Raw genomic sequence first — 25,007 nt, 5'->3', positions numbered from 1 at the left:
TAGTCATTCTCCCTGGGCTTCGATTGGCTCATCTGTAAATCAAGGGATCTGGATCAGATCATCTTCAGTAAAACTGCATTTAGAAAAACAGGTAGTGGGTCAGACGGGCCATGGTCTGCCTTCCTCGGCTCTACATTTCCTGAGGGGTTCAGAGAGCACGGCGCCCAAGATCTGTGCCTGGTCTGCACCTAGAGCGCTGCCTGGGCCCCCATTACCCCAGCTGTGAAATAAGGAGCATGATTAATACCTGCGTCCCGTGAACTGCCCCTTAGAGGTGACACTGACCAAAAGAGGTCTGTTTAATACAGGACTTCTCAGAGCCTTTAATACGTTGGTGTGCATTGTGAATTTCCCAGGGTGGAGGGGGGCGGGGCGGGGGAGGGGATGCAGGATGTAATATTTAACTAACACAAACTAATATTTTTTGCACGATGTACCTTTCAGCACAGTTTGGAAAATGCCATTAGCATAAAGAAGGGCTCTCAGTCTTCCTGGGGCTGTACCCCTTTAATAAAAAGGACAGTAGCGGATGCCATATACTGACACTACATGTGCCTGAACTTACATCCCACCCGCCCTGCCCCCCCCCCAGCCTCAACTCTGCAGGGTGTGTGATAGTATTCGCATGTCACAGGTGAGGCTCAGAGAGGTGAAGGAACTCGTTCAAGGTCACACAGCTGGGACGTGGCAGGCCTGTCTGGCTCCCAGGCTTCTCCCCTGCACCACACTGCCTTCTTAGCTGTCCCTGTCCTTCCACCTCAAAATGCAGACGGTGGCCCACTTGATTCTAATGCGCAGCCAAGTTTGATAACCATTGTTATAAAAGCAGCGATTCTCAGCATTGACTATAGAATCGCCTGGAAAGATTTTCTAAATGCTGGGAGCAGGGTGGGGAGTAGTAACAGGAAGGGGACGCTCGGGGCCTTTTCTGGGGTTGTAGTAACGTTCTACATTTTTTTTAATGTTTATTTATTTTTGAGAGAGAGAGAGAGACAGAGCACAAGCAGGGGAGGGGCAGAGAGAGAGGGAGACACAGAATCCGAAGCAGGCTCCAGGCTCCGAGCTGTCAGCACCGACCAACGCGGGGCTTGAACCCACGAACCGTGAGATCCTCACCTGAGCCGAAGTCGGCCGCTTAACCTTCTGAGCCGCCCAGGCACCCCCTCCGCTTGATTTTATAATCTTCATAAGAGACAAGATGTTCAGCACTAGATTGTAACCATACTAGACTCTAACCCTAACCCCAACCCCAACCCTAACCCTGACCCTAACCTTAACCTTAACCTTAACCTAAGCCTCATACTTTTTGATCTGTGTGTTGGATACTTCGGTGTGTCCACTTCTGTGAAAATTGTGGAGGTATATGCTTAGGATTTGTATACTTTTCTCTGTGTAGGTTATTCTATAGCAAAAAAAAACACAAAATTTTTTTAAGGAAATAAAAAAAAAAAGCCGTTGTCCTCAGCGCCTTCGCTGCCTCCTAAGAAAAGGCAGTCTGTGGCCCCAGACTCAACGTCTTGAAGATGCTTTTCACAGCATTGAGCAGTTGTTGGCCTTTGAGTGTGTGCCTGTCCTTGACAATGAACACACCTGCTTTCTTACTGCTGCTGCTTCTCCCTGGGCCGGTGCCGGGCTTAGCTACAAATTGCCCGCTGTTGTGCAGTGACAGGTACTCAACGGTCAGGCCCCATGGCTGGCTCCACAGCGTCTCCCTCCCACAGTTGGACTGAGAGGACCCCACGCTGCCCAAGTCCCAGGACTTAGGGCAGCAGAGACATAAGCAGCTACAGCAGGGACATAAGCACCTGCGCCTAAGCTGGGAGCCCTCTGCTCACGTCTGCCTTGTATCCTAATGAGTCCCTGGACACATGCTCTCTGGTCTTCACGTACAGACCCGTCGGTGGGCCCATGGATGTCGGAGATGAAGGCTCTATTTCTCATCATCATCTGCAGCGAGGTGTCGTCACGCGACTCAGTTCTGGCCAAGAGAATGTACATGGAGTAGTCTGCACAATTCTGGAAATTGCCCTAAGGAGGAGAGTGCTCTTTTCCCTCTGTTCTTTCCTGTTACTTGGGATATGGCCTGGAAGGGCTGCGTTCCAGCAGCCATATTGTGCCGTGGAACAAAGTCATGCTCGAGGATAATAAGAGAGCGACAAGACAGGGGAGGCTGGGTCCTCGCTGTCATCTTTGCCCCCTGGAGCACCCTGCTGGCTGTGGGCTGACTCCCTCAGGGCATTTAACACGAGGGAGAAATGAGCTTCTACCCTATTCGGGCCGATGACACTTGGGGTTTTTCCATTCCTGTCAACTCAACTTAATCCTAAGTAATACTCAGGGCTTCTGACTTGATCTTTGGCCTGAGTTCCTGCCCAGCGTGAGGAGCAGGGTCCTGGCTTGCTCCCCCCGTGGACTGGAGTGCTGCCTCCACCCCATCTCGGTGGCTGGACCCTGCCAACTGCACCCCATCCGTGCTGCCTGCAGGATTTTGTGTTGCTGGGCTTGCCTCTTGCCTGGGTGGACTACAGCCCATCATTCCAGTTGCTTTTCTGGGGTAAGCCCTGCTTCCCTCTCATTCTTTTACCCTTGGATCCTTCCTGTGCCTAACAGGCTGGCCGCTTTCTGGAAAACTACAGCAGGGCCAGTGCCTATAATACCTTCCCCCGTGGACAGTCCAGGAGCAGCCAGTTTCTGAGACATAAAAACAATGGTAAGGTCATTCGTTTATTCATTCAGCAGATGAGTGCCTATCATAGGCCCTGGGATCACAACGGTAAGTGAGATGAGGTCGAGAGGCAGGCCTAGCATGGTGGGTACAAGCACAGGCTGTAGAGTGAGAATATCAGACACAGCCATCCAAGGCACTGGAACTGATCACAAGCATTTTCAGTGGTTTCCTTTAAGAATATGTCCATGGCCTTGGCCGTGTGTGCAAGCCCGTATGAGTCACTACACCTGTCTGGTCCTCAGCTTATCTGAACACGACATGGCTGAACTGGATGATGTTTAAGACTCTGTGCAGGTCTGTCCTCCTATGGTAGTCTTGCAAAAACAAAACAAAACAAAGCACCCAAATCTTGATCTGATCAAACCCCTAGATTCAACTACAGGAAATACAGAAAACAGAGCAATGCGTGAAGCCACGTCATGGGTTTGCAATCACAAAAACCCAGACTGAGGACAATCTGCAGGATACACGACACACCTTCTCCGGTGATAAATCGCAAGCAAAAAGAGAAAGCTGGAGGAGGAACCTGGGGATTCAAAGAGATTCAAGAGACATCAACCAGTCACATCTGAGCACATCTGATCCCAATCTTGATTGGATCAAACTGTTCGAAGTGTTTTTTGACCGGACACCATTGGAGATTTGAACACTGGCTGAATACGGGACGATGTTAAAGAACTGTTGTTTCAAGAAAGATACTAGTGATTGACAAAGCGCAGAGACGCAGCCAGCAGCAGGGGCCTATTATGAAATAGGGCCGGGGAGTAGGGGAGAAGAGACTGCCGGGAGTCTTACCCCAGCTCGGCCATTAGCTCACTCGAGTCCCTTCCTCTCCCCAGGCCTCGGTTTCCCCATCTAGGGAATGAAGCAGGTGGACCCAGTGTTTAACCTTGGCTTCCTTTTGCTTTGTCTTCACATGGGCAGCCCTGGAGCCTTTACTCGGTGCCGGTGCCCTATCAACCCCACCCTGTGGCCACAGCAGCATAAAAGCAGCAGGAAGGCCGGAAGGCCAGAACCGCTGGCTCCTGCAGAACCTAGAAGAGGCCACCGCCCTGGGGCAACTCGCTTGAAGGATCAAGCTTCAGGATCCCAGGCAGGCTGGTCCAGTCCTGAGGGAAAGGATGAACTTCACTTCCTCACAAACCATGGGCAAGAGTTATCTGCTCACTGGGATGCTTTGGCCTTGTTCTGATAACTGGGCGTTCTGGTGAGTTCTCTTGGCCTGCATCCTGCTCTGGTCAAGCTGCTCAGGACTCCAGCTGAGGTGGGGTACCGCTGCCTCTAACACACTCCTATGGACACACATGAACAATGCCACCGCATTGCTACAGGTCACGTGCCTCTCGATTCCTCGTGCTGGCCTCTGTTAAAGGCCATACTTTCATCACTATGAACGTATCAGTCTTAACACGGAACCTCACGCAGTGCAAATGCTTAGCAAATAAATAGGCAAGATTTCCTTCCTGGACCATCAGAGATGCTTAAAATTCTCTGGAAGCATCAGGAACTTTATCTCCAGGAGGATAAGCTGAAATACTCATCGCCTGCTACCAACACCAACCAGTTTCACACATGAATTAAATAATACCCCAGCCCCAAAGAGAAAGAAAGACAATTCTGTTATAATGAGCAGTAAGAGCAGGCATCTGGGTGGCTCAGTTGGTTGAGCCTCCAACTTCGGCTCGGGTCACCATCTTGTGGTTCATAGGTTCAAGCCCCGCATCGAGCTCTGTGTTGACAGCTCAGAGCCTAGAGTCTGCTTCAGATTCTGTGTCTCCCTCTCTCTGCTCCTCCCCTACTCTCTCTCTCTCTCTCTCTGTCAAAAATAAACATTAAATTTATTTGTTTAATGTTAATAAATAATGTTTATTTATTTTTGAGAGAGAGAGAGAGAGAGAGCAGGGGAGGGGCAGAAAGAGAGACAGGGAGAGAGGGAGAATCCTAAGCAGGATCCGCGTCAGAGCCTGACACAGGACTCAATCCCATGAACTGTGAGATCATGACCTGATCTGAAACCAAGAGTCAGATGCTTACGTGAGTGAGCCACCCGGGTGCCCCTGACCATTTCTTTCTTTCTTTCTTTTTTTTGAATGTATTTATTGTTTAATTTACATCCAAGTTAGTTAGCATGGTGCAACAATGATTTCAGGAGTAGATTCCTTAATTCCTTTTATCCATTTAGCCCATCCCCCCTCCCACAACCACTCCTGTAACCCTCAGTTTGTTCTCCATATTTATGAGTCTCTTCTGTTTTGTCCCCCTCCCTGTTTTTAGATTATTTTTGTTTCCCTTCCCTTATGTTCATCTGTTTTGTCTCTTAAAATCTTCCTATGAGTGAAGTCGTATGATTTTTGTCTTTCTCTGACTAATTTCACTTAGCATAATACCCTCCAGTTCCATCCACATAGTTGCAAATGGCAAGATTTCATTCTTTTTGACTGCCGAGTAATACTCCATTGTATTACCCGAGTAATACTCCATTGTATACCCCGTCTTCGTTATCCATGCATCCATCGATGGACATTTGGGCTCTTTCCATACTTTGGCTATCGTTGATAGTGCTGCTGTAAAGATTGGGGTGCATGTGTCCCTGTGAAACAGCACACCTGTATCCCTTGGATAAATACCTAGTAATGCAATGGCTGGGTCTAGGGTAGTTCTATTTTTAATTTTTTGAGGACCCTCCATACTGTTTCCCAGAGTGGCTGCCCCAGCTTGCACTCCCACCAACAATGTGAAAGAGATCCTCTTTCTCCGCATCCTCGCCAACATCTATTGTTGCCTGAGTTGTAACATTAAAAAAAAAAATCAAAAACTGGTAAAAAATGAGCAGTAACAGCTACACCCGCCATGTTAGTATCAAACCCGGTTTCAAATCCTTGCTCTGCCTCCCACTAGCTCTGTGACTTCGGGCGAGTCACTTAACCTCTCTGCAGCGGATTTCACAAGAGTGCTGTGAAGGTGAAATTGTTCACTGCTTACGGTGTTTGGCATCATGCCCCACATGCTGGGAAGGCTCAGCCTGTGTTAGCAACAGTTCTTACTGGGAATCCTCCGTGGTGGCCTCCCATGGGTGCTCCCCATCTCCTCCCCACCCCCAATTCCACCTTGTCTCCTTTCTCTCGCCCTTGTAAAAAATCTTTTCGGTGCTTCATTCTTTAGCTTAGTTGGCTGATGGAATCTTGTCGTGTTTTATAGTTGGTGGGGTTTCAGGCAAGGCGGAAAGCCAATAGAGAGGCTACTCCAGGCCTAGGTCTTCCAGAGGCACCTTGAGAATCGCAACTTGCTGGGGCCATCTCCAACTACTCCGTATCAGCCCTGCAGATAACTCACGTGGAGCTATGGCTACCCGCCCACCTCCCCAGGAGGGGAGCACACTGGAGGGACTTCTTAGTTGTGGGTGCCTGGCGACTCACGCTTCCTGTATGTGGGCCGCTGCTTCCCCCTAGTGGCCACTGGATAGATTGCACAGCGAGTTGGCCTGAGGACAACGATGTGGGAGAAGTACCTCCCCCCCCCCCCGCCCCCCCCGGGGAAGGGGGGGGGGGTCCTCAACCATGACAGACCTGTAACTCCCTTCTCATAAAATGTATTGTGTGTAACTATAGTATACCTTATTCAGATATTGGCCTACACTGAACGACGTATTTCTAAAAATACGATTTGATAATCTTTGACGTACGTATATACCCATGAAACCGCCATCACAATCAAGATAGTTAATATCTCTTCGCTCCCCAAAGTTTTCTTGTGCCCTTCAGTAACCCCTCCCTCTGCCCCTTTCTGCTCCCCCATCCCCAAGCAACTACTGGTCTACTTTCTGTCATAGATTGGTTGACATTTTCTAGAGTTTCTTATCAATGGAACCGTGCAGTATCTACTTTTCTTTCTCCTCCTCTTCTTCCTCGTCCTCCTCCTTCTCCTCCTTCTCTCCTCTCCCTCCCTCTCCTTCTCTTTCTTCTTCTTTTTTTGGTCTGACTTCTTTCCCTCAGCATAATCACTTTGAAATTTATCCATTGCATGGACCAGTAGTATATTCCTTTTTATTACTAGGTAGTATTTCCATTGTATGAATGTACTGCCATTTGTCCATTCAGAATGTTGGTACTTTTAAAAATCAGTCTACTGCCCTAAATATAATAGGAACTGAAAGAAAGAAATAAAACAATAGGTAAATCCCATGTAAATGCTCAGACATGATCGCCCCGGAACATACAATGATGTAGTCAGATACTTCACCTATACATACAGTTACATGGACCCGCTTCTTTGCCGGAGGCTTTGGTTTGGTTCCAAAGGCCAGCGGTTGACCCCTCCACACAGGAGGGGACGATGCTGTGTAGCCTGACGCGTGGGGCCCGAGACTGAGCAGGAGAGGTGGACACAGGCAGATGTCAGCTCCGTGGAAAGATTTCTCACAGGGCTGACCATCAGGGAGGCATGGCCAGTCTCATACGCTAAGGTCCATATTTGATTTCTCAAAGGTGTGTTTGTATTGTACTTACCTTGCATTTCCGAGCGCAATACGGGGGCTTTCTGTTGGCACTTTTCTGAACCGAGACTTAAGACTTATTTCCTGCCCTCCGCTCTAAAGGCCAGTAGCAGGCATTGGCACATCTCTATCCTGCTGGGAGCCTGTCTCAGGACGGAATAGACTTTTATGGAAGAAAGTGTTTAGTGGTGCTTTTGAGGCAACAAGACTTTAGAAACTTCTACTACAGAGGCGCCTGGGTGGCTCAGTCAATTAAGCATCGGGCTCACATCATGATCTCATGGTTTCGTGAGTTCAAGCCCCAAGTTGGGCTCTGTGCTGGCAGCATGGAGCCTGCTTGGGATTCTCTCTCTCTCTCTCTCTCTCTCTCTCTCTCTCTCTCTTCCTCCTCCTCCTCCTCCTCCTCTGCTCACTCTGTCTCTCTCAAAATAAATAAACTTAAAAAAAAAGAAACTTCTAAAAATAAAGCCTTCAGTTATACTTACCTTCTTGGATAATCTATCCACCATGTTATTATTAAAGGAGTCTGTTGTTTGGTGGTAACCCTTGACTTCAGACTGGCTTGTTCTTGCAAGGAACCCATTCCAGAAACTGAAGAATTTCCTTTAACCAGCTCTAATGCTACAGAGAAGTATCAAAGTCCATAGCAAGTATGGTGGGACATATAATATGCGAGGTCTCTAGTCTTTGTTTCTTTTTCTTTTCTCCTTCTCCTTCTCCTCCTCCTCCTCCTCCTCCTCCTCCTCCTCCTCCTCCTTCTTCTTCTTCTTCTTTTGAAAGAGAGCGAGAGCACATGTATGCACCCATGCATGTGAGTAGGGGAGGAGCAGAGAGAGAGAGAAGGAGAGAGAATCTTAAGCAATCTCCACATCCAGCGTGGAGCCCAATGCGGGGCTCGATTTCGCGGTTCGTGAGATCATGACCTGAGCCGAAATCAAGGGTCGGACGCTTAACTGACTGAGCCACCCAGACCCCCTCTAGTCTTTGTTTCTTGATTCTGTTTTTAATACGTCACCCACATGTTCCCCCCCCCCACCGCCCCCGAAGTCCCTTAAATATCTTAATGCTTCCATTCTTATTCTTTGCTTCTTGTTGTTTGCCTTGGAAATGTTTTCCTTCTATTTTTTTCTAACTTCTCGTTGCATGATCAGTCCGTTTGTTTTGCTTTGTTTGAAGGAAAGCAGTTAAGACTACACATTTGCTTCTAAATACATTTTGACTAAGTTTCAGAAATGGCCTATGTTCCTTCATTCTCATCGTTTTAGAAACCTGTTATTCCAGATTTTAATTTGCCTTTGACCTAATAATTATGCAGGGGGGAAAAGTATGTGCGTGTTTCTTTGAAAGTCATAAGAAATTGGGTAGTTTCTTTTGCACTGTAGCCTGAGTGTGGAGCCTATAGAATTCCTCCTTTGTGGAGAGCTTGACGTATTATTTGTAGCCTAGTTTAGAGTCAAATTGTGTAAATATTCGTGAAGTATTTGAGAAGGTGTGTATTCTGTGGGATAAAGTACAAGCCCGATAATAAAGCCAAAAATTCAGTCTTCTAAATATATGGTTTGAGTATATTCCAAAGACAGTGGTGGACCATCTCTGGTGTCTCCGTGCCTGTTTGAGTCTATAAGCTCTGTGGTCTACTCATTCTCTTTGGTCTCATTGTTTTCCACATGCCTTTCCGCTCTGCACTTGGAGAGCTTTTCAAGTGTGTGGCTCCAGCCTCGAAGAACTTTTCTGTGCTGTGGACTCTGCTCTTTGCGCCTTCAATGCAGATCTCATTCCCGGCACTGGATTTGGGTTCCTTGCATTCTGCATTTCGGCAAGCTGTATCCATCTTTCTCATATTTTATGGAGAACTCAAAGCAGACATTTCCTTACAGTGTCCTGTTTTCTAGAGCAGTTTATTTCCAGAAGCATCCTCTTCCAGCATTGCCCTGAGAACTGGCAAGAGAAGTCCCCAAGTGGGCCCTGTGCTTCAGAGTTCCCCACAACAGGGGCGCCCGGGAGGCTCAGTTGGTGAAGCCTCCGACTTGGGCTCAGGTCGTGATCTCGCGGGTCGTGGGTTCAAGCCCCGCATCGGGCTCTGTGCTGACATCTCGGAGCCTGGAGCCTGCTTCGGATTCTGTGTCTCCCTCTCTCTCTCTGCCCCTCCCCCGCTCGTGCTCTGTCTCTCTCTCAAAAATGAATAAACCTTAAAAAAAAATTAGAAAATAGAGTACCCCCCGACAAAATAATCAAATTTATTAAGGACCGCACAATGCCTCTGGCGCTCAGCACTCGCACAGCAGGACCTAACCCTAAACATCCGTGCTCTTCAACAATGTTCAGGCCCCAGGGAGATGCTTCACATCTGACCCTATATTGATGGGGAGAAAAATGCATCAGCTTCGAAAAGTTTAACGAAAGCTTGATGGGCCCCTGCTAGGTACTATCTCGGAGGGCAGAGAGATTTTCAGCAGAGAAGGACTTAGGTAAGAAAAAAGACAAATTAACTTGCCAGATCTTTCCTCTCCGCCGGAATGCAACAGATTAAACACAATGAAAGGGCATTTTCTAGTCGTGCTGACTATAGTTTCTTGTTTGCATCTTCTTATTCGTGGTTCTGGGGGTACTACACATGAATTAGGACGGCATTTGCATCCATTGTAAATGGAAACTGAGGACATTTTTGCGACATTACATAAGCCATGTTACACATATTCAAATTTGCATGTATATCTAGGCATTAGACATAACGATACTGATTCTTTACACAGGCAGCGAGATGGACACTGAATGCTAGAATTATGAATTTTAACATTTTTATTTAAAAACTCGGGGCGCCTGGGTGGCTCAGTCGGTTAAGCGTCCGACTTCGGCTCAGGTCATGATCTTGCAGTTTGTGGGTTCAGGCCCCGCATCGGGCTCTGTGCTGACAGCTGAGAGCCTGGAGCCTGTTTCAGATTCTGTGTCTCCCTCTCTCTCTGGCCCTTCCCCTCTCGAGCTCTGTCTCTCTCAGTCTCTCTCAAAAATAAATAAACATTAAAAAAATTTAAAAAATAAATAAAAAAAATAAAAACGTACTTATTTTCGGGGGGGGTGTGCCTGACTGGCTCAATTGGTAAACATTAAACATTTGAAAAATAAACATTTTTTAAAAATTAGAAGAAAAAGAACATGTGACTCTTGATCGCAGGGTCACGAGTTCGAGCCCCATGTTGTGGTTAAATTTACTAAAAATAAATATATAAATAAATAAGTAATAAAAAGTTACTTATTTATAAATCAAATTTTAAATTAAATGTATAATTTAAATACAATTTAAGTTAAACTTTAAAATTAAGTTATTTAATAAAATTTAATTAAGGTTTTAGAGAGTATAATGATACACAGTATTTGGACTTACGTATATTTGATATAAAAATTTGATATACAGTAATTCTAATCTTTATTTTGCCTTCTGCATTATTAGATACTTTTCAATGTTTAAAAAAACCCCTAACTGTTTGGAAAAACACTGGAAAATTTTTTCATAAAAAATTGTCACAAAAAAATTAATAAAAAATGAATATATTTACATGTTTGTTCTTTGAATATAATTGTTTTTAATCCTTAAGTAAATTTTAAAGTCTTTTTTTTTTAAGAGGAAGTGTGTGAGCGGAGGGGGGCAGAGAGAGAGAGAGAGAGAGAGAGAGAGAGAGAGAGAGAGAATCTTAAGCAGCCTCCAGGCTCAGCGCTGAGCCCCAAGCAGGACTCCATCCCAGGACCCTGGGATCATGACCTGAGCCGAAATCAAGAATTGGGTGCTCAACCGACTGAACCACCCAGGCACCCCTAAGATCTTGATTATCCTAACATAATTAGGGGCGCCTGGGTGGCTCAGTTGTTGAAGCATCCGACTCTTGGTTTCCCCTTGTGTCATGACCTCACAGTTCTTGAGTTCAAGCCCCGCATCAGGCTCTGTGCTGACAGTGAAGAATCTGCTTGGGATTCTCTCTCTCTCCTTCTCTCTCTGCCCCTCTCCCACTCGCTCTCTCTGTCTCTGTCTCTCTCTCTCTCTCAAAATAAATAAATAAACTTAAAAAAAATAACATGATTAGCGATTTTGCTGAAAGGAAGAGAAGAAAAATCCCATGGGATATTCATCATCATTTATGAATGAGGTATACGTTTCTTACTCATCCCAACATCGTCAGCCCAAGCTGCAATGTCCTTGGGAAGAAAAGTCTGGAGGCAGAAGGTACAGGGCAGCACTGCCCACTTAAAGGCTCTTCCTGCTACCTTCTTTCTGCCAGCCCCTACCATCCTGTTGCAGAGGGTAGTGTAGCCACCGGTAATAAAACTTTCCTTTGCCTCCTTTCTGTACAGCAGATGGAAGTATGCTTCGGACTTCTTTGGTGACTAGTGACACTAGGATGTGTGAGCTTCACGGGGAGGTGACAGATTGTCGGGTCACCGCTTCACAGGTGGTTAGCCCCACGCTCCCTCCTATGCAGGCCTCTCTTGGTTGCAGTTGACAGAAACTCACCTCGAACTTATTGGCGCAGGAAGGGACATTTATTGAATTGCAGGATTGCAGTAAGGGCAAGACTGTGTTTGGGTCCCGGAAAGGGTGGACTCTAGGATTGGAATCCTGTCTGGACTCTGCTCCCTCTTCAAGGAAGCTTATGCTGTCAGATGGGCTGTGTCCACATGATTCCAAACTGTCGGCCTCTGGCCTCACTCCTGAAGGCTTCCCCTGTAAAGCTGAGCTGTTCCACTTAATTTCTATTCAAAATATAGTGGTGGGGGCCATAGGCACACCCTGTCACCCGGAGCACAGTGTCCTGTGACTGGCACTCTCCACTACAACCCCATGGGGGAAGGAGTTCCCCCAAAGGTGGTACCACCCACCAAAGGGAAGGGAGGTGAGGAGGCAGAACAACCAGGACCCTCTGTGCTGCCCCACCCAGGGGCCTTCATGACAGCGATCACCAGTCAGTGCTTCCAGACCCATCTGTACTTTCTGCGGGAAGCTTGCATGGGCCTCCGTTTGCATGGTTTGGACCCAAGTATGTCCAGGAGAATGATGACGTCACAGAACTGCGGTTCCAGAAGGCAGGGTGGCCCAGCGCTCCCGCCTTCTTTAGAACATGGGGAGCTGCGACCTAGGCGGGGCTAGAGTATAGTTCATGAGGAAGAGACTCTTCGTTCTGCTGATTCTTGAGGAAAGCCCTGGCTGTCTGGGACCTGGGGTCAGAGAGGGGTAGGAGAGAGGTAAGCTTCGGAAGGGGAGGTGAGAATGCATCTACCAGAGACACCGTATTCCCCATGGAGACCCCAAGGGGGTACTTCATGGGCAGAGAGAGAGAGCTCACCTGCTTCCCAAGGCTCAGTGACCCCTGGCAAGTCTCGGAAGGAACCTCCTGAGTCAGGGTGGAGCAGGGTTGCATGGGACACACTCATACTAAAAAATTATTTGTTGTTTGTCTGAAATTCTAATGTAGTTGGGCATCCTGTAAAATTTTCTTTACTAAATCTGGCAACACCAGGGGGAGGGAGAGAAGCAAAAGAATGTTCACAAGCTCAGGCTGGTACGGAGTGAGGTTAGAAGACATCTGTGAGGAAACAAGGCCATTAGGGCAGCCATCTTGCCCAAGCAGAAACTTCCTGACTCTGCAGCCTGTGGGTGGAGGAACCTAGGCCTTTGCTCTCAGGAACATACACCTACTCTCAGGGCAACGATACACACGCACACAGTGACAGAAATAGCCCCATTCTGTGTTTTCATGGCATTGATAGGTTTTTTTCCAATGTTTATTTATTTTTGAGAGAGAGAGAGAGAGAGAGAGACAGAGTGTGAGCGGCAGAGGGTAGAGAGAGAGGGAGACACAGAACCCAAAGCAGGCTCCAGGCTCCGAGCTGTCAGCACAGAGCCCGATGCTGGGCCTGAACCCATGAACCACGAGATCATGACCTGAGCCGAAGTTGGATGCTTAACCGACTGAGCCAGCCCAGGTGCCCCATCCAGTTCTTCACCAAGCTTCCCACCACCTTAGATTTAATATCCATTGATGATTCTTGCCCAAACTAATCTATGATGGCTGCAGAGTGATGATTTTCCAACCTCATGACCACCTCCACGTTTCTCACTCACCATCTTATTGTCAGGAAGAGCTCCAACCCCATCGCCGTTATGTATCTGTTTGTCTATTTATTACTATTAAGGACTCAGAGATTCCTATGTCTTTCACTAGATTATAATGTGTCACTATCATAATTTTTTTCAAAGACGCTCTAGGCCCAAGGTGGGGTGCTAACTCATGACCCTGAAATCAAGAGTCGCTTGCTCCACCAACTGAGCCGGCCAAGCTCCCCTGTCACTATCTTTATTTGTGTTGATGGCCAAAATGTCCCAGACTACCTTAGAAACCATTCTGTATTAATTCTGTAGCTATGACACCAAAAGCGTAAGCAACAAAAGAAAAGGTAGAGAAAACGGTCTTCATCATCATTGAATTCTTTTGTTTCTAAGAATACCATCGAGAAAGTGAAAGGCAACCCACAGAATGCAAGAAAATATTTGCAAGCCATGTATCTGATAAAGACTTTTTTATTTTTTATTTTTTTTAATTTATTGTCTTTAATTTTATTTTTTATTTGTTAAGAGTTACATCCAAATTAGTTAGCATCTAGTGCAACAATGATTTCAGGAGTAGATTCCTTAGTGCCCCTTAGCCATTTAGCCCATCCCCCCTCCCACACCCCCTCCAGTAACCCTGTTTGCTCTCTATATTTATGAGTCTCTTCTGTTTTATCCCCCTCGTGTTTTTAGATTATTTTTGTTTCCCTTCCCTTATGTTCATCTGTTTTGTCTCTTAAAGTCCTCATATGAGTGAAGTCATATGATGTTTGTCTTTCTCTGACTAATTTCACTTAGCATAATACCCTCCAGTTCCACCCATGTAGTTGCAAATGGCAAGATTTCATTCTTTTTGATTGCCGAGTAATACTTCATTGTATATATATACCACACCTTCTTTATCCATTCATCCATCGATGGGCATTTGGGCTCTTTCCATACTTTGGCTATTGTTGATAGTGCTACTATAAACATGGGGGCGCATGTGTCCCTTCAAAACAGCACACCTGTACCCCTTGGATAAATGCCTAGTAGTGCAATTGCTGGGTTGTAAGGTAGTTCTATTTTTAGTTTTTTGAGGAAACTCCATCCTGTTTTCCAGAGTGACTGCACCAGCTTGCATTCCCATCTGATAAAGAATTTTTACAACTCAATAAAGAAGGACAAATAACCCAACTAGAAAATGGGCAAAAGATCTGAATACTGAATTTCCCCAAAGATATGCAAATGGCCAAAGAGCACATGGAAAGATGCTCAGCGTCATTAGCCACCAGGAAAATGCAGATCCAAACTACCATGTGTACGACTTGGCACCCATTAGGAGAGCTTTGATCAGAAAGACAGTTAATGACAAGTGTTAGCGGGGGAGGGGGGCCGGTGGGCTCCGTTGGTATAGAGCATGGTGACTCTCAACATCAGGGTCATGGGCAGAACCTACTTTAAAAAAAAAGAGTAAATTGAATTAAAAAAACAAACAAGCATTGGGGCACCTGGGTGACTCAGTCAGTTGAGCCTCTTTTTTTTTTTTTTTTTTTTTTAAAGTTTATTTATTTTTGGGACAGAGAGAGACAGAGCATGAACGGGGGAGGGGCAGAGAGAGAGGGAGACACAGAATCGGAAACAGGCTCCAGGCTCTGAGCCATCAGCCCAGAGCCTGACGCGGGGCTCGAACTCCCGGACCGCGAGATCGTGACCTGGCTGAAGTCGGACGCTTAACCGACTGCGCCACCCAGGCGCCCCAGTTGAGCCTCTTGATATCAGCTCAGGTCATGATCTCACAGTTTGTGGGCTCAAGCCCCGCATTGGGCTCTGCGTTGACAGGAGCCTGCTTGGGATTCTCCCTCTCTCCCTCTCTCTCTGCCCCTCCCTAGCTTTTGTGCACCCTCTCTCTCTCTCTCTCTCTCAAAATAACTAAATAAACTTTATAATTTTTTTTTTTTTAAAAAGTAACCAGTGTCAGTAAGGATGTGGAAAAGCCGATGGCAATGTAAAATGGTACAGCCACTTTGAAGTCAGGCAGTTGCTCCAAAGTTGAAACTTGAAGTTACTGTATGGCTCAGCAGTTCCATTCCTTGGTGTATATGCCCGAAGGAATGAAAACATTTGTCCACACAAACACTTGTGCGTGAATGTTCGCAGCACCGTCATTCATAATAGCCCCAAAGTAGCCCCAAAGTCTATAAAACGATCAATAGAGAGACAAAAGAAGGATTCATCACAAGGAATGAGATCCCAGTGGCTGCCACAACATGAGTAAATCTTGAAAACATTGTTAAGTGGAAGAAGCCGGGCTCAATGGCCACCTATGGTGTGACTGTTTGTGTGCAGTGTCCAGGTTAGGTAAATCTAGAGAAATGGAAAGTAGGCTTGTGGTGGGCAGGGGTTGGAGGAGGGGTGGATTAGTGACAGCTAATGGGTATGGGGTTTCCTGTTGGGTTGATGAAAATGTTTTAAAATTGACCGCGGTCATAGTCGCACAGCTCTGCAAACACACTATTGAGCTGTACGCTTTCAATTAAGTGATTGTGTGGTATGTGAATTATGTACTGGGAATTTTATCTCAATAAAGCTGTTACCAAGAAAGTGTTCCAGATTTGGCCAGTGGGTGCCCCTCTGAGCTGGCTCTCATGTCCATTTGACGTGCCCCAATCCATATTTTGAGCACTTTCTTACTTTCTAGCACAAGATAATTCAGACTTATTTTATACCCTTTCCTACTCCAGCCTAGGAACCAACCTTTGTCCTAGAAGTCTTGCTTCCTATTTGGGGGGAAATGCAAAACCAAGATTTAGGCATTTATCATTTCCTTTAATCATCATGACAACCCTAGTAAGTCGGTATTGGCATATCTTCATTTTACAAATGAGGCCCAGAGAGGTAAAGTATATTGCCCAAGGTCACACAGCAGCCCAACCTTTGAAAGCAGACGGTGTGAATCCAGAGTCCCCGCCCCTTGCACCTCCCCCTACACACACACACACACACACACACACAGAGTGTGAAAGTGAAGTTTATTTCTTCAACAAGGTCACTTTTACTTGAGTGATACCAGTTTTGAGTGGAAACAAAGGTGTAGAGCTTATAAGACAGCCTCTCAGGAATTTCACAAGGCAGGGTATACCCTTGGGAAAAGTCACATATCATGCGTCTGGGAGCGTGGGGTTGAGGGCAGATCAACACCCAGTGGCCTGGCCCTTCCTACGAGAGCACATGTTCAAATCCACACACACAAGTACCAGTAAAGTCCAGTTCTCATCAATCTCCTTTGCCAGCCTCACTCCCCACCCCTGTACCCAAATGCTGCCCATAGCCAGGTGTCCTTTACAAGAGTGAGAATGGCTAAAAGAGGAGAAAACCTGAGATGAAAGGAGATCAGCCTCAGTTTTTCACTGTTGACCCCGGGCAATGGCTACATGGAGATTCATGATATTATTCTCTCTTATTTTGTAAATGTTTGAAAGTTTCTGTAGTAAAAAAAAAGTATAAAATGGTGAGAGGAAAGAGAAATAGCCAGGCGGGGAGCCGTGAGTGAGCCAGGACATTTGGCTGCTCTCTCCAGATTCCTCAGGTGCTCAGAGGAGACCAGCAGCACGTCTGGGAGATCCTCGGGACCACAGGCCCTCAGCTGCACCTTCTCCCCTCCGAAGATGATGAGGACGCTACTCATGTCCTTGATCAGCTGCCTCGTTGCCATAAATGAGGCCAAGCTCATCAATCGCTGTGACTTGGCCAGAGTGCTGCACAAGGAGGATCTGGATGGGTTTGAGGGCTACTCGCTGAGTGACTGTGAGTGCCGCTTTCTCACACTCCCGCCCCCCCCAATTCCTCTTCTGCTCCTGGTCACCCCCTATGTGGCCATCTTTCCATCATTCATCTTTCGAAGCCAAGTTCAAAAAGCAGCCCTCCCCGAGAAGCCCCTCCCAACATTCTATATTCCTTCCACAATTATTAACTGAGCACTTACTATGTACCGGGAACTATTTTAGGGGCTGGGGACAGAGACATCAACAAAGCCCCTTCCTTCACAGTGTTCGCATTCTAGGGGGAGAGGCGAGTCCCAAACACACACACAAACATATGAAGCACTTCCTGGTGGTGATAAATGTTATGCAGCAGAATAAAGCCAGGGGAGTGAGAGGTAACCTTGTCCTTGAAGGGGAAGTCAAGGAATACCTCTCTGAGGAGGTGACATTGAGCAGCACTGAATGAGGCAAAGGACCGGGTCGCCCAAATGTCCGGGGAAGAGCATTCCAGGCAGAGGGAGCAGGCAGTGCAAAGGCTCCGTCCTCCTCCATGGTGGGGCCAGCTTCCTTCTGCCCAGGTTTTGCACACACCTGTCTTGTGCCGTCCTTCTCGTTTTATCTTGTCTTACGGTCCTTTAAGGTGTGTGTCTTCATTCTTGTCCTATAGGCCCTCTGAAGGCACCAGCTGCCTTTGACCCAGCTAAATGTCCCTCACTGGGTTTTGCACGGGTCACGGCACACAGTAGGCGGTCATCAAGTGCAGGAGACGCGGATGGACAGCGGGATGATGAGCGGTTGTACTGAGGGGCAGGTGGATGGACCGAAGGGCGAGGGGAGAAGCTAATGGGTGTTTCCAGCCAGCTTGCCCCATCTAGCCTCTTAGGCCTTGTTCCTTTCTTCTGCTTCCCCGTCTCCCTTTCTCCTCCGTATCCTTTGTCCCTCAGTTCAGAGCCCTCTAAAAACCTTCTTCTCCCTGTTCTAAGGGCTGTGCCTGGCTTTTGTGGAGAGCAACTTCAACCTATCAAAGGTAAATGAAAATGCAGACGGCAGCTTCGACTATGGCATCTTCCAGATCAACAGCCGCTACTGGTGCAATGATTACAAGAGTCACTCGGAAAACATTTGCCACGAGGACTGCAAAGGTCTGGCCGGGGTCTCAGGGTGGGAGAGGTGAGAGGATGAGTGGGGTCTACTCACAGGACTTCTCTTCCCACTCCAAGCCTGGGAATGCACCCAGAGGGATGGCCCGAGGAGTCCGGGAATGCCTTTGCTGAGCAGAGGATTTGACTAGTGGCTACGATGCCCCTCCGGTTAGGAGATTCTCCGGCGTGCAGGCTCCAGAAAGGCTCTGCACACCCAGTAGCAGAGGACAGCAGCGGCCAACATTTATCGAGAGTGTGTTATATACTAAGCACTTCACATGCCAGCTTCTCATGCGGTGGAAACTGTTTTGATCCCCGCTTTACAGACGAGCAAACTGAGGCTCATAGAACCAGTGCTGAATGCCAGACTGGTGGCCCTGAAGGCTCAGCTCTAACCATCAAGTACTGACTTTGTGTGGTTAATGGCCTGGTTGATTGGAGGCCAAGGGCAAACTCCCCACCTCAGAGCCACTCCTGGAGGCTCCACAGGTCCATGACTTTGCCCCTTACTCCCTCTTTCGTACTCTGATCAACATCCCTGCACTCTTGACCTGAAGAGCCTCTCTCATTAGGCAAGGTTTACCTTGGCCTCTGTGCTGCCTGTTTTGACATTTCCTTTCCCTAGAAACCCTCAAACGTGGCGTGAACCAGCATGTACCCTAGCTAGGATGTGTGGTAGTAAACATACATTTACTCCTGCCCCTCCTGCCCCCACCCCTAGCCACCCTTGACCTCTAGCAGCCATTGTAGGGATATCTCAATGGGCCTCTGGGAGGGAGCCCTTGCCTAATCTGGAAGGACTCAGCCCCTGGGGGGCAGGGAGAGCCAGTGTCTGCCTCAGTCTCTGGGACTGTCCTCTGTGTTCTCACGGGTATTCTCTGTCTCCCCTTCAGAACTGCTGAGCCCCGATCTTCTCTCAACCATCAACTGTGTGAAAAAGATTGTGTCTGGACCAGGGGGAATGAAGAACTGGTGAGGAGGTCACTGTGGGACTAAGTTAGCAGGCAGAGCCCCAAGAAGGATGTAGTGACAGGAGGGGGCAGGAGGCAAGGACTCGACCCCTTCTAACCGTCTAGAAAAACGTGGGAGAGCGGCGGGGCTCGGAACTGGGACTTACAAGACTTGGGATCTGGGTCTTTCTCTGATGTTGTATTAAAACCGTTTTGGACACAGTAGCAAAGCAACTTGAGTGAGCTGAGGGAGATGGCTTCAGAGGGGACAAGGTGTCTCACCGAGCTTACCCAAGGGGTCTCTTCTTGGGAAGAGAATGGAGGCGGAGCTGGGAACTGTCAGTGTGGCTCTGCTGACAAGTTTTTGCCTCCTCGTGCATTTCCTTCACTACTTTCTTTGTAGACCAGTATATTCTGCTCCACATTCCAGAGGACAGATCGTGGCTGCCCCCGAGCTAACGGGCTAATGTTCTGAGCAGTCACCGAGACTGGCTAGTCTCAGCCCCAGAGTCCAAGGGGCTGGGATAGAGAATCTGATTGGCTCAGCTTGGACCCATCATCCCCGCGTGGTTCAATGAGCTGTAGGTGTGGGAGCAGTTAAGCAGTACCATCATGCTGGCCACGGCCACGGGTGGGGGTTGGGGCTGGCCCTCTCCATAATTCACGGCAACATTTTCTATAAAAGGTGCGTAGCTCCTCAGCTGAGCAAATACCCCCAAAGCTGTCAGCTTCCCAATGGTAGACAGTGCAATGGTTGCTTCACTTTTCTGAGCTTCAGATTGGAGATAGATGATAGATAGATAGATAGATAGATAGATAGATAAGTTGCCTCTACAGGTGCCTGTGAGGATGGAGGGGGTTAAGTGCCTTGCCTACTCTAGGAACACCATGCGGAAGAGACGCTGACGGCTATTAGGGATGACCCTCTCTGGAGGGAGAGTCGATAGTTGCCCCTGAGATTGACGGATTGGTTATGTATGTATGTATGTATGTATGTATGTATGTATTTATCTTTCTGTGTGTTTAGTGACTCTCAGCCTTGTAAAATGGTGCGCTCCCCCTTCGGGGCCAGAGGAGGATTTGAAAACGTGGGAGCATACTGGACGGGGGGAGGGGCCAAACACCACAGATAAGAGAAATTTAAAGGAAGGCTCAGAGGGGCCACAGGGGGACAGACCAGAGAGCGAGCAATGAAGGGGGTTCTGTGCATTGCCGTGCTGTGCTGTGCGTTCACTAAGTGCTGGGTCATGGATGTGGAGAAGGAGCTACTAAGTAGGAAGCAAGAGCCCAGCCTTCTTCTCTCCACAGGGTGGCATGGAGGTTGCACTGTGCGGGCCGGCCACTCTCCTACTGGATGACGGGGTGTCACAAGGAATGAGACAGGCGTGGAGTCATTCCAGCGTTCCTCTTCTCGCCTGGGGATTCTTCATGCCTTCTTCCTCTTGCCTCCACTTCACGTTACTTTCTTTCCTTCCCTTTTTTAAAAAGGACTGACTGGAGCCCCAGGAATAAATGGTTTTCTAGGGCTTTCTCCTTGTACCCATCCAGGCCCAGGCCCCTGGTTCCTGACTGTCATTCGCAAACCAAGAGAGGACCACAGTGAAGAAGTTGTTATATTTGGGGAATTGTTAAAGCATTCCTTGTGCAAAGAATGTGTTGATTTATTCATTTTTAATTCCAGATATCTTCGAGTACCTAGTATGGCAGGAGGGTGGTAGGTACTAGAAGAAGGAAGGTAAATCATAACTATTGTTCTTGAGGTGTTCACCATCTGCCTGGAGAGGCAGAGACATACACGAATACTGGCTACAGCGAATGAGTGGATACATACAATGAATACATGGTGCTGATGTGGAGTTGAACCTGCAAAATGACAACGCAAAGACAGAAAAGGGGCAGTTGGAGGAATGTTCTACCCATGGCTACAATCGGAACTGCCTGAATAAATTGTCCCACCTGGGCCACTGCTGTCCCTACTTCTGAGCCTTAACTACTTCAGCTCTGAAGTGAGAGATTTGACATTTGAGTGGTTCCCAGACTTTTGGACTTCACAGACCAGTAAAACACGAAAAAAGTTAAGGCCATGTTAAAATTTCCAACTTTTTATTTTAATGCCCAAGAAAGACTATTAATCACAAGTATCCTCTATCAGCATCTCTTCATAAAACAGTTTTTAGCATGAAAAATGAAGGTCAGGGTGCCCGGGTGGCTCAGTTGGTTGACCGTCGGACTTCGGCTCAGGTCATGATCTTGCGGTTTGTGGGTTTGAGCGCCGGCGAGGGGCTCTGTGGCGACAGCTCAGAGCCTGGAGGCCGCTTCGGAGTCCGTGTCTCCCTCTCTCTCTCTGCCCCTCCCCCATTCGCACATGCATGCTCTCTCTCTCTCAAAAATAAATATTAAAATCATTTTTTAAATGAGGGTCAGATTTATAGGATAATGGAATAGATTTTGTTTTGTGAAAATATTTTTTTTAACCCTGCTTATATTACCTTTTCTTGCTTTGGCAAGGACTGGTGAAACCTTCACCACAGACCAGCAGCAGTCTGAAGGCCACTGTTTAGAAACCTCAGGAGACTTGTTTTGTAAGGCCCCTTCTGGCTCAGACATTCTAGGATTAAAATAAGGATCATTAGGACCTACTTTCCCTCTCAGTGTGTCAGTCCTCAAAATAGCTATTTGGATGCCGAGAACGGCCCTTCTGCACAAGCACCATGAGCTCCAATATTGGTGCCCTACCTGGCCTCACTCTTTGATTTTTTCAAATTTATCTCTCCTTCTTACCCTGCTTGCCAAACTCCCACATCATCTCACCCCAACAAGCACACACGTACACCAATTCATCAAAATCACGTAGGGAAATCAGGGAATGCTTTTTAAGGATTTCATTAATGGCTTAATGACTTATAGTTTTATTTGTATATTTAACATTCATGAAAACATTCTTAAGCCAAAGGATTGCATCTTTAGTGGTCATTTCCCACACAACGTAGAGAAATCCAAATTTTTTAAGTTCAGTAGGTAACTTACTAACTGCTAGTAGTCTAAATCTTCTCCCGGACTGAAGACGAAGAAGGCTGCCATAAAATTGTCCACACCCAGGGATCCTGTAAGCTCACCCTTTAGACCCTACTGTAAAAATACACTTGGGTGCCTGGGTGGCTCAGTCGGTTAAGCGTCCGACTTCAGCCCAGGTCGTGATCTCACAGTTTGTGAGTTTGAGCCCTGCTTGGGGCTCTGTGCTGACACCCTGGAGCCTGCTTCGGAGTGTGTGTGTGTGTGTCTCTCTCTGATTCTCCGCTGCTTGCACTCTGTCTCTCAAAAATAAATAAATATTTAAAAAAAATTTTTTTTAAATACACTTGACTAGAAGCACTAAATTCTACGACATTGAGACAATGGAGCGGCGGGAGGGGAAGTAGAGGCAGAGACCCGCCCCAGAGCGGGAGGGACGAAGGAGAGGTCCGGGGGACAGCCCCCGCCCCACCCCGCGGCGAGCTGGCCCCGCCCCTCGTGCCAGCCCCTTTTTAAAAAGCGCGGGCGCGCCTTGCGCAGGCGCGGTGCCACTTAAACCTTAGTCGCCTACGCCTTGGTGGTAGGATGGCGGAATTGGTCTCTTTTACGGTTCCCACCGAGAGTGACAAAACCTTGCTGGTGTGGGAGCTGAGTTCTGGACCCACGGCCGAGGCCTTGCATGTGAGCCGGGCGGGATGGAGGGAGGGAGGCGGGGAGGGAGACACCCCCACCTCCCCGTGACTGGGAGTCTCAGAGTCTGGCTTTGAGCGCCTCGCGCGCCTTGTAGTCTCCGCCGAGAGGAATCTTAGTTCTAGAAGGGACCTTTGCAGTCTCAGCCCCGGCAGATTTTTGAGAGGTAACTCTCAACAGCCAGCACATGTTGCCTTCTAATGCTTCTCGAATCCTAGGGTTTCAGAGGGAAATCTTTTCAACGAAATGAGAAGTGCTTTGGGTTGCGTGTGCAGGAGGGCTTAGGGAATAGAAGGCAGTTTTGTTTCCTGGGCGTGAAATTTCATGCACTTACTTGGCGTGGGACCACCCCACAGCATTCTCTGTTCGCAGTATTCTCCCAGTTTGGCCTTCTGTATTCGGTCCGAGTCTTCCCAAACGCTGCAGTGGCCCGTCCTGGTTTCTACGCCATCATCAAGTTTTACTCAGCAAGGGATGCTCACAGAGCCCAAAAGGCATGCGACCAGAAGCAGCTTTTTCAGAATTCTCCAGTGAAGGTGGGTGCAAGTAGGAAATTCCTAACTCCACTGGGACGAAGTGTTGAATTCAGCAATAATAGACCAGCGTTGGTATACCACTGTGGTTTACAGAATGCTTTTAGATGCATTGCTACACTGATCCTCCGGTTTCCCTGGGTTTTTGGTTGTTTTGTTATGTTTGTTTTGTTTTCAGATGAAGAAACTCGAACTCAGGGTAGTTAAGTGACTTACTTAAGGTTCATGACAGTAACTGGAAGGTAGAGGGCAAACCCAAACTTACTGATGTTCAACCCCGTGTCATTTTTTGGTGCCCTTAATTTAACAAAGCTTCACAAGAAGTCTTGTTTCTATTTACATTATGGGGATTAAAAATTTTTTTTCATAACGTTTTTATTCAGTTTTGCGAAACAGGGCATGAGCAGGGAAGGGGAAGAGAAAGAGGGAGACACAGAATCAGAAGCAAACTTCTAGGCTTTGAGCTGTCAGCTCAGAACCCGATGTGGGGCTCGAACTCACGAATCCTGAGATCATGACCTGAGCTGAAGTCGGACGCTTAACCGACTGAGCAACCCAGGCCCCCCTCTATTATGTGGATATAAAATGACAAACTCTTTCATCAGTTGTATTATAAAGGATGCTTCATCGTCATTATCATCGTCATCACTCCCAAACTGCCTATGCAGAACTCCCTTCAACTCCTGGGAAAATGGTTAAAACATTCTTTAATACACCACAGAAACTTTATTCCATACCAACATGCTGTCCATTTTGCTTTCCCAGAGCCCCAGAATTATATTTCATTATGAGCCTCAATTCAATCACCATTTCCTTATCAAGGGCCATGTCAACTCCTTTGAATAAGTTGAGTGAGGCTTAGATTGCCAAACCTTTCACTTTATAATTGTATGTTTTCATCAGCTTTCTCTAACTGGCTTCTTAATCTAGCTACTTCCGGGGCGCCTGGGTGGCTCAGTCGGTTAAGCGTCCGACTTCAGCTCAGGTCACGATCTCACGGTCCGTGAGTTCGAGCCCCGCGTCGGGCTCTGGGCTGATGATGGCCCAGAGCCTGGAGCCTGCTTCCGATTCCGTGTCTCCCTCTCTCTCTGACCCTCCCCCGTTCATGCTCTGCCTCTCTCTGTCTCAAAAATAAATAAACGTTAAAAAAAAAAAAAAAAAAAATTTAAAATAAAAAAATAAAAAAATCTAGCTACTTCCTATGGACTTGACTGCCTATTCTTACCATATGCCCTTCCTTACTGATTTAATCTGGATCGAATCTAAGAATCCTTCTCAAATGTGACTCTGAGTATACTATCTCCACTTGTTCAACACTGTCTTCAATCCTGGCTCCACTCCCTATGATTGAAATGATCACCTGTCAGGCATTCCTTAGTTTGCAAGCTTCTAGCCTGTGAAAATGTCACCCAGCCACTCAGCTATTCCAGATTATGAAATAATTACTTTGTATCAGTTGTGAGTAATGAGGTGTTTTTCTCTCATTGGACATCAAGACCATTTCACAAATGGATTTTGAGATTTCACAGCATAAAGCCCAAAGTCAATATATAGTTGACAGGAGAGAGCATTCATATTAAATTTCTTTATTTATTGAACACAGAGCCTTGGGTTACCACC

General features: G+C 47.3%; 3 protein-coding genes across 3 annotated transcripts in view; all 3 read left to right on the top strand.

Moving 5' to 3' along the window:
• Positions 1-18,122, top strand: part of GOSR2 (golgi SNAP receptor complex member 2) — a 65,846-nt gene extending 47,724 nt beyond the window's left edge. The window contains exon 7 of the transcript XR_004908373.1: positions 18,044-18,122. The gene's annotated coding sequence lies outside the window, so the exon portion shown is untranslated. The remainder of the gene's footprint in view (positions 1-18,043) is intronic.
• LYZL6 (lysozyme like 6) lies at positions 3,656-21,205 on the top strand. The gene is made up of 5 exons (XM_036064352.1): positions 3,656-3,935; positions 16,877-17,103; positions 18,044-18,202; positions 19,096-19,174; positions 20,461-21,205. The coding sequence occupies exons 2-5, from the start codon at positions 16,965-16,967 to the stop codon at positions 20,528-20,530; spliced, it is 447 nt and encodes a 148-aa protein (XP_035920245.1). The 5' UTR covers positions 3,656-3,935; positions 16,877-16,964; the 3' UTR covers positions 20,531-21,205.
• Positions 21,206-22,440: 1,235 nt separating this feature from the next.
• Positions 22,441-25,007, top strand: part of LOC115500704 (leucine-rich repeat-containing protein 37A3-like) — a 58,346-nt gene continuing 55,779 nt past the window's right edge. Inside the window, 2 exon segments of the mRNA XM_036064342.1 lie at positions 22,441-22,845; positions 23,211-23,390. Coding sequence (XP_035920235.1) covers positions 22,750-22,845; positions 23,211-23,390 — 276 coding nt within the window. The 5' untranslated portion in view covers positions 22,441-22,749.

This window comes from Lynx canadensis, chromosome E1 (genome assembly GCF_007474595.2).
Source record: "Lynx canadensis isolate LIC74 chromosome E1, mLynCan4.pri.v2, whole genome shotgun sequence".
Classification (NCBI taxonomy): Eukaryota; Metazoa; Chordata; class Mammalia; order Carnivora; family Felidae; genus Lynx; species Lynx canadensis.
Note: the sequence above shows the minus strand (reverse complement) of the source record. Positions and strands in the feature narration are given on the sequence as shown.